This window comes from Capra hircus, chromosome 20, assembly GCF_001704415.2.
Source record: "Capra hircus breed San Clemente chromosome 20, ASM170441v1, whole genome shotgun sequence".
Classification (NCBI taxonomy): Eukaryota; Metazoa; Chordata; class Mammalia; order Artiodactyla; family Bovidae; genus Capra; species Capra hircus.
The window spans coordinates 62,653,205-62,666,885 of NC_030827.1; the positions used below are offsets into that span (position 1 = coordinate 62,653,205).

At 48.5% G+C, this 13,681-nt stretch overlaps 1 protein-coding gene across 1 annotated transcript in view; it reads right to left on the reverse strand.

Moving 5' to 3' along the window:
• ANKRD33B (ankyrin repeat domain 33B) overlaps positions 1-13,681 on the reverse strand; it is a 97,513-nt gene that overhangs the window by 32,963 nt on the left and 50,869 nt on the right. Inside the window, exon 2 of the mRNA XM_018065734.1 lies at positions 5,171-5,300. Within this exon, the coding sequence (XP_017921223.1) occupies positions 5,171-5,300 (130 nt within the window). The remainder of the gene's footprint in view (positions 1-5,170; positions 5,301-13,681) is intronic.

Consider the following 13,681-nt stretch of genomic DNA (forward strand, 5'->3'; position numbering starts at 1 on the left):
GGATCCATCGACACGTCCAATCACTAACAATGGTTCCCTCCAGAAAGCAAAAACGGCAAGAATTGTGAGTGAGGAGCTAAGCGATTTTCACCCTTAATTTAATTGCTTGTGTTTTATTTTCCAAACATGATCTACTATATTTTACAATCAGCTTATCAGAACATCAGCAGGGCTGCGTGGAGAAAGCACCCAGGAGAGCCGCCACGTTGCCAGCCTCCTCCGGCACGACCCAGTCTGGGTCGCAGTCCCAACCCCTCACCACACCCCCACCGCTGGTACCGACACACTTCAACACACTCCAGCCATCTGCATCCCACCAGCTGCTCTGCAGTCCAACCTTTTTGGAGGGGAGGCTCCACCAGGGACCACTAGCTCTCTTGAGGGCAGAGCAGGAAGTCCATTAACACAAGAGTCTGCCCTCTGTCCCCACTTCCCACAAGAGCAACGGGCAGAAGACTTATCTGTACTAAAAACCACAGAAAGACACCATCCACTGGCCAGAATTCCTGGAAGGAATTACTGTCAAATGCAGTGGAGATAGAAGCAGGTTGCAGGCAAGGACAGGGCATTACGGGTATTTGACCTGTAATGTACAGGTATGAGACCTCAGGGGGCTCCACCAGTGTCCCCAGAGAAAGAGGGGCTACAGAAATGCATGGAGACCCACTGATGCCGTTTCCAACCCCCAGGCACACGAGCCAAGCCCATGGTGCCCCCATGCCCAGCTCCTGCTGGCTGCAGAGACAACACCAGGCAGGGGGCAGGGGACATTCAACCATGATGGCACAGGCTGCTGCCCCACCCCACGCCTGCAGCCCAGGGCGGGGAGCAGCTGCGGTGACCGACCCCAGCCTGCCTGGGTTTCTCCCTCTGGACCTCAGGCTCAGACCCAGAGCCTGGAAAACACACGGAGCCCTTTTTTTCTTTTTGCTGAGCCTGTCTCTAACTTTGAAAGGACCTACACCATCATCAGTTTAATTTATTGTTTTTTTATTGGAGGATAATGGCTTTACAATGTAGTGTTAGTTTCTGCTGTATGACAAAGTGAATCAACTCTATGTATACATATATCCCCTCCCTCTTAAGCCTCCTTCTCACAAGGCCCCATCCCACCCCTCTAGGCCATCACAGAGCACCGAGCTGAGCTCTCTGTGCTGTACAGCAGCTTCCCACTAGCCGAGTCATCTTTGACTTAAATAAACCAGTCAGAGAAGCACGAGCCCTGCGTAATCAAACTTCATATTCCTCCAAATTCCTATGTTGAAACCCCAGTCCCCACTGTGTCTGTACTTGGAGACGGAGGTTTTGTGCAGGTAACTTAAGGTTAAATGAGGTCATGTGGATGGGGCCCTGATCCAACGGGACTGGGGTCCTTACACGAGGAGACACCAGACCCCTGGATCTCCTCTCTCTGCCGTGCGAGGACACAGCAGGAAGATGCCACGTGCAAGCCAGGAGGAGAGGCCTCCCCAGGAACCAAGTGGCCCAGCACCTTGACCCTGGACTTCCAGCCTCCAAAACTGTGAGAATTAAATTTCTCCTGTTTAAGTTCCTAATGTGTGGTATTTTTGTTAATAGCAGCCCAAATGGACTAAGACATTAGTATGCTCATGAAGAAAAAACTACATGAGTTTGAGCAAACTCTGGGAGATAGTGAAGGACAGGGAAGCCTGGTGTGCTGCAGTCCATGGGATTGCAAAGAACCTGGACACAGCTGAGCAACTGAACAACAACCCAGTGAATAGTGTTAAAACAAACTAATGAAGTCATGTGAAGCATTTCCAAAGATCTTAAGAGTAAAGAAGAGAAAAGAAAAAACAATGACAGAGAGTTTTGAGAGGAGGATCTAAGTTACACCTAAGAGGGAATCTTGGGAAGAAAAAACAAAACAAGGCTGAGGCAGTGTTCAAAGAAGTAGCAGGAAAGTGTTTCTGAAAATAAAAATATGCCTAACATGAGTCAAACAAAGAGAGAAGGAATGGAAATACACAGTATGACCGTTTTCAGGGTTTTTTGTTGGCGGTGGTTGCTTGGGTTCTGTGCCTTGTCAAGGATTGGGGGCAGGCATCATCACAGTCTAAGACACATCAGGGTGTCACAAAGACAAAAATCAGGCTGGACTCAGATTGCTCCTCTGCAACACGGTTCTTTTTTTTTTTTTTTTAACAGGAAAATGGCAAGTTGTTATTTTCTGTGTGACTACAAAATAAAATAGGCAAGAATTCAGAAAGTGCCTCATGGGTATTGACAGCATAGGCACCACTAATACCCCTACACACACAAAGAGCTCTTGCAAAGAACCTCTTCTTCCTGTTGCTTCTCATACTCTAGGATGAAACTCGGGCTCCAGTCCATGCCATGGCCCCGCTGCCCAGAGATGCCTGACAACCTGTGGCAATCCCAGTGGGAACTGGAGTCTGGCACTCCACACTCTCCACCAGCTGCAGAGACCGCTCACCTAGATGACTCAGCATTTCAAAGGCCTGGGACCCAAGTGGAGATGATGTTTCTCCTTTCGTATGTCCCCTCATGACCTACCCTTTCATGCACACCTCTTTGAGTTGGCATCACCCCCCATCCAGAAGGGCTGAAAGCCAGCCCAGACCCACCTCTCCCCCCGTGGCCCACCATCTCAACCACTGGGACCTGAGCTTTCTGCTACACAGACTGTGTTTCTTCTCTGCTCTGTGACAAGGACTCCATGTCCACCAGGGTCATCTCGCCCCTGTCACCACCCACCCAGCCTCATGCCACTCAAGTGCATCTCACCTTGGATCTAGACCCTTGATCACCTGGTCCTGCTTCCTCATGGGACCACTTCTTCCCCATCCTAGAGGCGTGCAGTCCTTGGCCCTTCCTAAGATGAGCCAGCTCCCTCTGGGTCCCCGGGCTTTATGGTGTCTGAACAGGCACTGTCTGCCTCTGACCTCTGCAATGCCCAGCACAGGCCCCCTCCTCCATGACCCCAGTCCCAAAGCACCAGGCTAGACGGGGTGTTCTCACCCCAAATCTCCAGACACACCTTCCATCAGAGCCCCATCAGATGGCTATTTAGCTGGACAATTATTCAAGGGCAGAAACGCCCTTAACTTCACTACCCCTGGTCCCTGCCTTGGTCCTTGGTCAATGGGAGGTTAATGAGTGATAAGGCCTCGGTCACTGAACGCTTCTCACAAAATCCTTTTACTCTTGTGCACCTGGGCTTTCAGAGTCTGGAGTGCCTCCTTATGAGGGAAGGCTTCACGCCCTGTCTTGCACCAAGGCAGACAGGTATGAGTGAGCACAGTCGAAACACCTGGCTGATTCTGAGGGTTTTCCACCTTAGGCGTCTTGATTGAAAAGCAGGTGTGCACAGACGACTTCCCATTAAAAGGATGAAACGGCAGGACGCTGAGTCTCTGCTTCCCCCAAGCTCCAAGATCAGCCACTCAGGCAGGCTTAGACATGGGAGTCGGTGATGCAGGGTAGGATAGCGAGGTCCCCCTCGGGTGGCCCCCACAGAAGTTCCCTTTCCAGAATCAACATGCAGTCTGGCCCAGGCATTTTCTACAGCTTCCTGGCCCTGACTCCAGTTCTCAGCAGCTCTCAGCAACACTAAATCGAGGCCCACATTCCTTTCATAGACAAACTCCCTTTCTTCTTAACTCAGCCTGAAGCAATTTCTCTGCTCGAAGCTGAGAACCCGAGTGATGCAATTGATAGAATTTTGAAAGCGGTCAATTACAAACCCAGTTAATGCTGCAGTTACAAACAAAGCGTATCTGAAGGAACAAGCATAGTTTCGTGTTCGTGTCACAAAGTTAGAGTGAAGTTGCTCAGTCCTGTCAGACACTTTGTGACCCCCATGGACTGCAGCCTGCCAGGCTCCTCTGTCCAGGGGGATTCTCCAGGCAAGAACGCTGGAGTGGGTTGCCAGGCCCTCCTGCAGGGGATCTTCCCCACCCAGGGATCGAACCCAGATCTCCTGCAGTGCAGCCAGATTCTTTACCATCTGAGCCACCAGGCATATCCGAGTCCAATTCCAAAATCGGAGAGCTGTGCACGGTGCGCTTGGCAATACTGGTGTAAGGATTACCTCTGGAGACGAAAACCCTGGGCAGGAAGGATGCTTACCCTTTACAAGGTGCTCTCACCAACAGCCCCGCCTTGTCACGCTGACACCCTCTCAGCAAGGAGCCCCTGGTTTTTCTCTACATCTCCAGGCAAAGTGCAAAGTTACCTCCTAAATGTGTCCATATTTTATACAGTAACTGTCACTAGGGTCTCTCCCACTCATGAGTTCACCAGCATCTTTCGGACCCTGGGTCTCCGAGCACTGGCAGGGTGTTAGGCTCTAGGAGAGCTGATGTGCAAGCTGGGCGTCCAGTACGGTTTCACAGTTAAAGGCTTCCGGCAGCTGCAGAGCTAATCCCGCCCCACACTGAGTCCCGCACCAGTGGGTGAACTGCGCTTGTAACAGAGAACAGACCTGACTCCATACTGGATCTATCCCTTTCCCCGCGGCCCTTGTGCCCCAAGGCCTGTGCTTAGTCATGCAGGATCTCCACCTTCTGTAAGACAATGCCGCCTCGAGCCTGAACTGTACAGGACAGCCCATTCTCAAGGCTCTGACCTTTAAAAGTAGAACACATTTCCGTTCATATAGAGATTAAGGGTGGCAGAGCAGAAAATAACAATTGTCCTGGTGGAGATTTACAGGAACCTTGTGACCAGACCTGCCCAGACAGCCGCAAGAACAAAGGATTCTAGCACCGAGAAGTTGGTCAGTGACCAGCCACACACCCCTCCCCCCTTTTAGTAAAAATGAAGCCTGAATTCTAACTCGGGTAAGATGGTTCTTTAGGGGCCCTAGTCCACCATTTCCTCGGTCCTCTGGCTTTTTGAATAAAGTCACTATTCCTTGCCCCAACTCCTTGTCTCTGGACTGACTGTCCTGTCCTGCAGACACCAGTACGGGCGTGGACTCAGCAACACACTGTCCCAAATGCACAAACAGAATGCTCCCACCCTCAACCCTTTCCTGTCCTTCTCAGCAGTAAAGCATGACCTCTGATCAGTGGCACACTTGCGACACCAATCTCAAGAGCCGAGGTCAAGTGCAGGCCCTCATGGCCTGGGGGCCTTGGTCCAACCTCGTGGGCTCGGGAGGGAAAGGGAAGCTGGGTCTTACCTGCCTGGGCAGCCGTGATGAGGGCCGTGTTCCCCTCGCTGTCCTGCCAGTTGACATCAACATGGGGGCACTCTGCTAAGACCACCACAGTATCCACAAAGCCATGGTAGCAGGCGACAATAAGGCCGGTCTAGAAATGAAGAGGGAAGTGGGTCAGAAGGGCAGAGAGAGCACCATCGCCGCAGACCCTGCCAGCATTCCGGTGGGCGGGATGAGCAGGGGTGAGAGGTCAAGGACCCAGTTCCAGTTCTCAGCATCCAGCTGGAGCAGTCGGCCATGGTCCGTTCTCACGAGTGTGCGGAGTCCCATGCCCAGACGCTTTTGGGTACGCCCTGCCCTCAGGGCACTTGCATTCCATTCTTTGTTGTTGTTTGTTTTTACATCTACATTTAGCTCCATCTTCAGTTATACATCTCGAAAACTACGAATTCATATCAACAACTAATTTTAATCCAACCTCACTAGGTTCTTTCTAGTTTTTCTTCCTTGCCGTGAATGCAATTCCCTTTGTCAACAATGAGAAAACTGGCTCTCATTATGCTTAAATATTTATTTATTTATAAAATGTCTTGCATTTAACTATTTCCTGCCTTTACCATGATCCCACCTCAACACAGATTTATTTCTCATCCAGCTCCAGAAGCGGGGGCAGCCTGCCAAACGGAAGTCTCTTACTTCCTTGCAGAGTTGCCAGGTATCGATAATTTGCATTCCATTCTAACCGGAGGAAAAGGCATCCGCTACAGACCTGAGACATGAATGTGTTATAAAGTAGACTCCTTGGGTCAGGGAGGTTGTGAGGCCAGGGTCCACGTGGCTCAGCACCCGCAGCAGGGGAGGGTTCACTGAGATGGGACAATGGATATGGACAGAGGAGGTGGAAGAAGATGCCAAGGGGACGTGGAGGGGGAAGGTGCAGACAGAGGGCCAAGTCTGGCCACCCAGGGACCAGCCTGCAGGTTGCTGACCACAGGTGGTCTCAGTGGCCAGGGCAAAACTAGAGTTTGCTCTGAGTGAGATGGGGAGTGATTGGGGCAGTCCACTGTCAATTGAAAGTGAAAGTGAAGTCGCTCAGTAGTGTCCGACTCTTTGCGACCCCATGGACTGTAGCCCACCAGGCTCCCCCCTCCATGGGATTCTCCAGGCAAGAGTACTGGAGTGGGTTGCCATTTCCTTCTCCAGAGGATCTTCCTGACCCAGAGATAGAACCCAGGTCTCCCGCATTCCAGGCAGAGGCTTTAACCTCTGAGCCACCAGGGAAGCCACTGTCAATTACCTGCATTAAATTCTGGGTGTTGGGTAGAAATCAACAGAGTTTTCTATCCAAGCAGTAACAGTTTTCTGTTTTATTGACTACGCCAAAGCCTTTGACTGTGTGGGTCACAACAAACTGAAAAATTCTTAAAGAGATGGGAGTACCAGACCCCTTGACCTGCCTCCTGAGAAACCTGTATGCAGGTCAAGAAGCAACAGTGAGAACTGGACATGGAACAACAGACTGGTTCCCAATCAGGAAAGGAATACATCAAGCCTGTATATGGTCACCCTGCTTATTTAACTTATATGCAGAGTATATCACGCAAAATGCCAGGCTGGATGAAGCACAAGCTGGAATCAAGATTGCCAGGAGAAATAACAATAACCTCAGATATGATGGTTGAGGTATGATGACACCAACCCTTATGACAGAAAATGAAGAACTAAAGAGCTTCTTGATGAAAGTGAAAGAAGAGAGTGAAAAAGTTGGCTTAAAACTCAATACTCAGAAAACTAAGATCATGGCGTCCAGTCCCATCAATTCATGGCAAATAGATGGGGAAACAATGCAAACAGTGAGAGACTATTTTTCTGGGCTCCAAAATCACTGCAGATGGTGACTACAGCCATGAAATTAAAAGACGATTGCTCCTTGGAAGAAAAGCTTTGACCAACCTAGACAGCATGTTAAAAAGCAGAGACATTTCTTTGCCAACAAAGGTCCGTTGAGTCAAAGCTATGGTTTTTCCAGTAGCCATGTAGGGATGTGAGAGTTGGACTGTAAAGAAAGCTGAATGCCAAAGAATTGATGCTTTTGAACTGTGGTGTTTGAGAAGACTCAAGAATCCCTTGGCCTGCAAGGAGATCCAACCAGTCCATCCTAAAGGAAATCAGTCCTGAATATTCATTGGAAGGACTCATACTGAAGCTGAAGCTCCAATATTTTGGTCGCCGGATGCAAAGAACTGACTCATTGGAAAAGACCCTGATGCTGGGAAAGATTCAAGGCAGGAGGAGAAGGGGACGACAGAGGATGAGATGGTTGGATGGCCTCACCAATTCAATGGACATGAGTTTGAGCAAGCTCCAGGAGTTGGTGATGGACAGGGAGGCCTGGAGTGCTGCAGTCTATGGGGTCATGAAGAGTCGGACACGACTGAGGGACTGAACTGACTGACTGGAGTGGAGGGTCAGGGGTGTGGCGTTCTCATTCCCTTCAGCCACACACACAGCTCCTAAGGCCCTTGGAATGCAGTTTTTGTGTGCTGATGAGATGACTCACAGTGGGGGCGGGTGCCAGGTGGCTTCAGGTTGGAGCTGGTTTCTAGAAAGCTTAGAAGGGTTGATCTGTTAGTTCCACTGCTCCCCCCCACACACCCACTCCTATCTCTGGGGTGGAGTAGAGAAGGATTGAAAACTGAGACCAATCACCAATGATTCAACAGCTGCACAGACCATGCCAGTTAATGAAACCCCCATAACATTTGAAACAACAGGGTGCAGAGAGCTTCTGCATTGGTGAACACACCGTGGTGCTGGGAGGTGGAGCTCCTAGAGGGGGTAGGGAAGTCCCACAACCCTCCGCCGACACCTGGCGCTTTTCTTCCATCTGTGCTTCTGTTCCTGAGTTGCAGCCTTTATAATAAAGCAGTAACAGGACTTAAGGGGCCTCCCTCGTGGCTCAGTGGTAACGAATCCACCTGCCGATGCAAGAGAATCATATTTGATCCCTGGGTCAGGAAGATCCCCTGGAGGAGGACATGGCAACCCACTCCAGTATTCTTGCCTGGGAAATCCCATGGACAGAAGAGCCTGGTGGGCTGCAGTCCATGGGGTCGCACAGAGTCAGACACAACTGAGCAACTGAGCACACAACTGAGTGGGACTTAACGCACTTTCTCAAGTTCTATGAGTTGTTCTCACAAATTACTGAACTCAAGGAAAGGCTGTGGGAACCCCTAAATTTATAGCCAGTCAGTCAGGAGGAGGCCCCTGATTCCGGTGACTCACATCGGAGGTGGGGGCGGCCTTGTGGGACTGAGCCCTGAACCCACGGGGTCCCCACTGACTCCAGATAACGTCAGAATTGAACTGTTGGACACCCTGCTGGGGTTGGAGAACTGGAGAATTAAGTGTAGAAAAACAACCTGGATTTGGTGTCAGAGAAAACCCACATGCTTGGCATGAGAAAAAACAACCCCACAGGGACTCCTGCAGATGCTGGACAGACGAAGATGCAGGTGGTCACTGTGCACCGCGATCAGGACAAAAGCCCCACGTGCCGGCCCCCTGACCACAGATTTCTAGCCTCCAGAACCCTGAGAAATAAATTCCTGTTGTTAAGCTTCCTGTTGTTGGGCTTCCCTTGTGGCTCAGCTGGTAAGCAATCTGCCTGAAATGCAGGAGACCTGGGTTCGATCCCTGGGTTGAGAAGATCCCCTGGAGAAGGGAAAGGCTACTCATTCCAATATTCTGGCCTGGAGAATTTCATGGATGGTATGGTCCATGGGGTCACACAGACCTATTTTATGATGTTTCCTTACAGCGGCCAAAGGTGATCAAGACACTTTGCAACAACGGATTCAGTGACAAATAAACCCCAGAGTTAGAAATCAGGAGTGAATGAGCAGGTAACTGAGCCTTACCAGTCGCACCCACCAGCGCTTGGGGATGCAAAGCTGAAGTTTAGGGCAACCCCACGGTGGCTCAGCTCTTTTTACCAGATTATTATTATTATTTTTTTTTTTGCTACACTGGGTCTTTGCTGATGCACACAGGCTTTCTCTAGCAGTGGTGGGCGGGGACTCCTCTCTAGTGGCGGTGGGCGGGGACTCCTTTCTAATTGCGGTGGGCGGGGACTCCTCTCTAGTGGCGGTGGGCGGGGACTCCTCTCTAGTGGCGGCGGGTGGGGACTCCTCTCCAGGGGCGGGGACTCCTCTCCAGTGGCAGTGGGCGGGGACTCCTCTCCAGTGGCGGTGGGCGGGGACTCCTCTCTAGTGGCGGTGGGCGGGGACTCCTCTCTAATGGCGGTGGGCGGAGACTCCTCTCCAGTGGCGATGGGCGGGGACTCCTCTCTAGTGGTGGAGACTCCGCTCCATTGGCAGTGCGCAGGCTGTTCACTGCAGTGGCTTCCCTTGTTGTGGAGCATGGGCTCTACGGCCCTCGGGCTTCAGTAATTGCTATTTGTACCAGATTTTTAATAATAATGTAATTTTTCATGGAATGGGGAGAGGACGTGAGCAACCCCCCTGCTTATTTCAATAAGGCTCCAAGTTGCTCTCCCAATATACTATACTAAATGTCAAGCATTACAATTTTTGAAGTTTTAAAGAATACTATTGATTCTTTAATGCTGACATTCATACTGCAGCCAAATGAGCTGTATAATTCTGTGACTACAGTAAAGGCTATTTCATTTTTTCTTGCTTATGCATTCTTTGAAACAGGTCATTCTATCTATAGGATGAAATGTTTCACAATAATTTAATTTAAAGGAGAAAAGAGCATGGAGTCAGCCCAGCCAGGCTCTAACTTACAAGCTTTCTGTGTCTCTGATAACCAGAGTTCACTGCTACCAACACCTCTGTCCCGCCAGCTAACCTGTCGACTCACTGCAATGGCCCAGAAGACGTGAGATTCCCCTTGAACTTCTTTGAATGATAGTATTTCTCAAATATTCTACAATTTCCTCCTGACTTACAAATGAGGCATGTTGTACAAAATATAGCCACTTCCTTTTTATATAATTCCATAAGAAGTTCAGATTTACCACAGGAAAAACAATCCAAAAATATAGATTAGAAAAAAAGTTTTCAGTCCAGACACACAATCACACACATACTTAAAAAAAAAATGTAAACCAAAACACAAGACTATTTGCTGTATGTTTGTCAGAAATACATGGTAACAAAAGTACTTGTGTGTCAACGTTTCCAGTGGCCGTGGGGCATTATACATATGGCATAATCTTAGTAATTTAATGGATTTCTACTCTTGGACTCTTGAGATTGTTTTCCATTTTTCTCCAGTATGAGTCAAACCTGCCATGAAAATTCCTAGAGCTGAGGCTGTGTGAGTATCATTTCTTATTTTTCTCAAGAGACATTCTTAGAAGTAGTATTTCTGGATTAAAGGAAAGAGTTATTTTGAAAGTTTTTTTTTTAATATATATATATATATCTTGCAAACCTGTCCTACAGAAACATCTTAAAGGACATCTGCCTTTGCTAATCCTGCCATCCAATGCTTAGGTAAGATTCAGGGAGTTCTCTAGCGGTCCAATGGTTAAGAAGCCACACTTTCACTGCAGAGGGCTCAGGTTCAATCCCTAGTCTGGGAACTAAGATCCCAGAAGCCATGTGGTGGTGTGGCCAAAAGAAAAAAAAAAAAAAGAATTCCAGATTAAAAGGAAGAATTCCCTTTGGCAAGTAATGAATAGAGAAATGCTCCCCAGGGTTCCTGAAGTTCTCGATTCTTTAAAATCATCACCTCCACTCCTCTACCCCAACAAGAAGGGTCTTTTCTAGAATCACAACACTTCCAGCCCCTAAGGTAAGCCTTCTCCAAATGTACATAGGCCCCTCCTGAGAATGGCCTTGGAACTCTTAGCATAACCTTAGGTCAGAAGTGAAGATTATCAGAAAAATAACACAGATAACGAAATATAAGGGCTCAGGATAAAATGGTGCTGAACACAGAAGTAGTAGCTCTAGTCTCGACAGAAACTTCCATGACTATTAAAAATCATTAGCTGGGGCTTCCCTGGTGGCTCAGAAGTAAAGAATCTGCCTGCCAATGCAGGAGACACGGATTCTATCCCTGGTCCAGGAAGATCCCACTCGCCATGGAGCAACTATCAGGCCTGTGCTCCAGAGCCCAGGTGGGCAACTGCTGAAGCCTGTGGACGCTAGAGCCCGTGCTTCACAAGAGAATTCACTGCAGTGAGAAGGCTGCGGACCACAACTGGAGAGGAGCCCCCGCTCACCACAACTTGGAAAAGGCCTGCACAGCAAGGAAGACTCCACACAGTCAAAACTAAATTAAATTATTTTAAACCCACAGCAACAACAAGAAAAAATCATTACCTTTTTCTCCTATTTTCTGGGAATCTGTCCCAAATATCTAACACTGCATTTTTAAAACTAGCGTTTAGCTATAACTTCAACTCTTAGGGGGCTTCCCTGGTGGCTCAGATGGTAAAGAATCCACCTGCAATGCAGAAGACCCAGGTTCATTCCCTGTGTTGGGAAGATCCCCTGGAGAAGGGAATCGCTACCTACTCCAACATTCTTGCATGGAGAATTCCACGGACAGAGGAGCCTGGTGAGCTACAGTCCATGGGGTCCCAAACAGTCAGACACAACTGAGCAACTAACACACACACACAAACTCTGTTTCATCTGGAGCATCTTGGTATCCCTTACAGGAAGCTGGAAGGAGAGGTACACTGGCGACCCCAGACCATGGCCTCCCAAGACCATACAGAAAACGACTTGTTGCAAAGGAAAGTACTGTTCCCCTGCTGAATCCACAGAAGCCCACTTGGCACATGGTTCTCTGAAGCCACAGACAGTTTATTTTTTTAATTACAAGCAAAGCATTTATGAGAATAAAATATTGTTATTAGAGTAAAATAAAAGTAAGCTACCTACAAGTGGAAGCCCCCATATGGAGATCAGCTAGAAACTCTAGGTCCTCAAAGTAATTTTCAAAGCCTGCATACAGTGAGAAAGACTGAGCAACAACAACCAAAATGTCAAACTGTTTTTGCTTAAAAACTGTAAGCATTTGTACATCAAAAAACAGAGATAAACAAACCAAAACCCCATTCCTTGCAGGAAGAAGGGATGATATAGGTACTTCCCTGCTGCTGCTGATGCTAAGTCACTTCAGTCGTGTCCGACTCTATGTGACCCCATAGACGGCAGCCCACCAGGCTCTGCCACCCCTGGGATTCTCCAGGCAAGAACACTGGAGTGGGTTGCCATTTCCTTCTCCAATGCATGAAAGTGAAAAGTGAAAGTGAAGTCACTCAGTCGTGTCCGACCCTTAGCGACCCCATGGACTGCAGCCCACCAGGCTCCTCCATCCATGGGATTTTCCAGGCAAGAGTACTGGAGTGGGTGCCATTGCCTTCTCCAAGGTACTTCTCTGGCAGTCTATTAAGACTTCACCTTCCAGTGGACAGACTGCAGGTTCAGTCCCTGGTCAGGGAGCTAAGATCCCTCATGCCTCACAGGCAAAAAGCCAAAACATAAAACAGAAGCAAAATTTTAACAAATTCAATAAAGATTTTTTTTAATGGTCCACATCAAAATAAACTTTAAAAGAAAATTAAAAAATGGATGTATAACACTAGCTTCCATGGGTGGCTCAGACGGTAAAGAACCCATCTGCAATGCAGGAGACCTGGGTTCGATCCCTGTGTTGGGAAGATCCCCTGGAGGAGGGCATAGCAACTCACTCCAGTATGCTGGCCTGGAGAGTCTCCTGGACAGAGGAGCTTGGAGGGTTGCAGTCCATGGTGTTGCAAATTTGACATGACTGAGTGTCTAACATTTTCTAACGACATCATTTATTATATTAACAGACTAAGAGGGAGGGAGAGAAAAAAGATCATCCTCTAAATGTGTTAAACCTCTCAACACACACACACACGAAAATGGACACAAAACACTTAGAAGGATTACACCAAGATAAAACGGGAATGGAAGAGAGCTAATTTTATGTGTACTCAGATATTTCATCAAACATTATTCTAAATATTTCTGTGAAAGCATTTTTTGGATGAGATTAACATTTAAATCAGTAGATGCTAAATGGTGAAGACTCTTGAGAGTCCCTTGGACAGCAAGGAGATCCACCAATCCACCCTAAAGGAAAGCAGTCCTGAATATTCATTGGAAGGACTCATGCAGAAGCTGAAACTCCAATACTTTGGCCACCTGATGCGAAGAACTGACTCCTTGGAAAAGACCCTGATGCTGGTAAAGACTGAGGGCAGGAGGAGAAGGGGACGACAGAGGATGAGATGGTTGGATGGTATCACGGATGCAATGGACATGGGTTTGAGCAAGCTCTGGGAGCTGGTGATGGACAGGGAGGCCTGGCGTGCTTCAGTCCATAGGGTCGCAAAGAGTAGGACACGACTGAGCCACTGAACTGAACTGAACTGAAACTTCATGATGTGGGTGGGCCTCATCCAATCATGAAGGCCTGAATAGAAAAAGACTGATCTCCTCCAAGCAAGAAGGG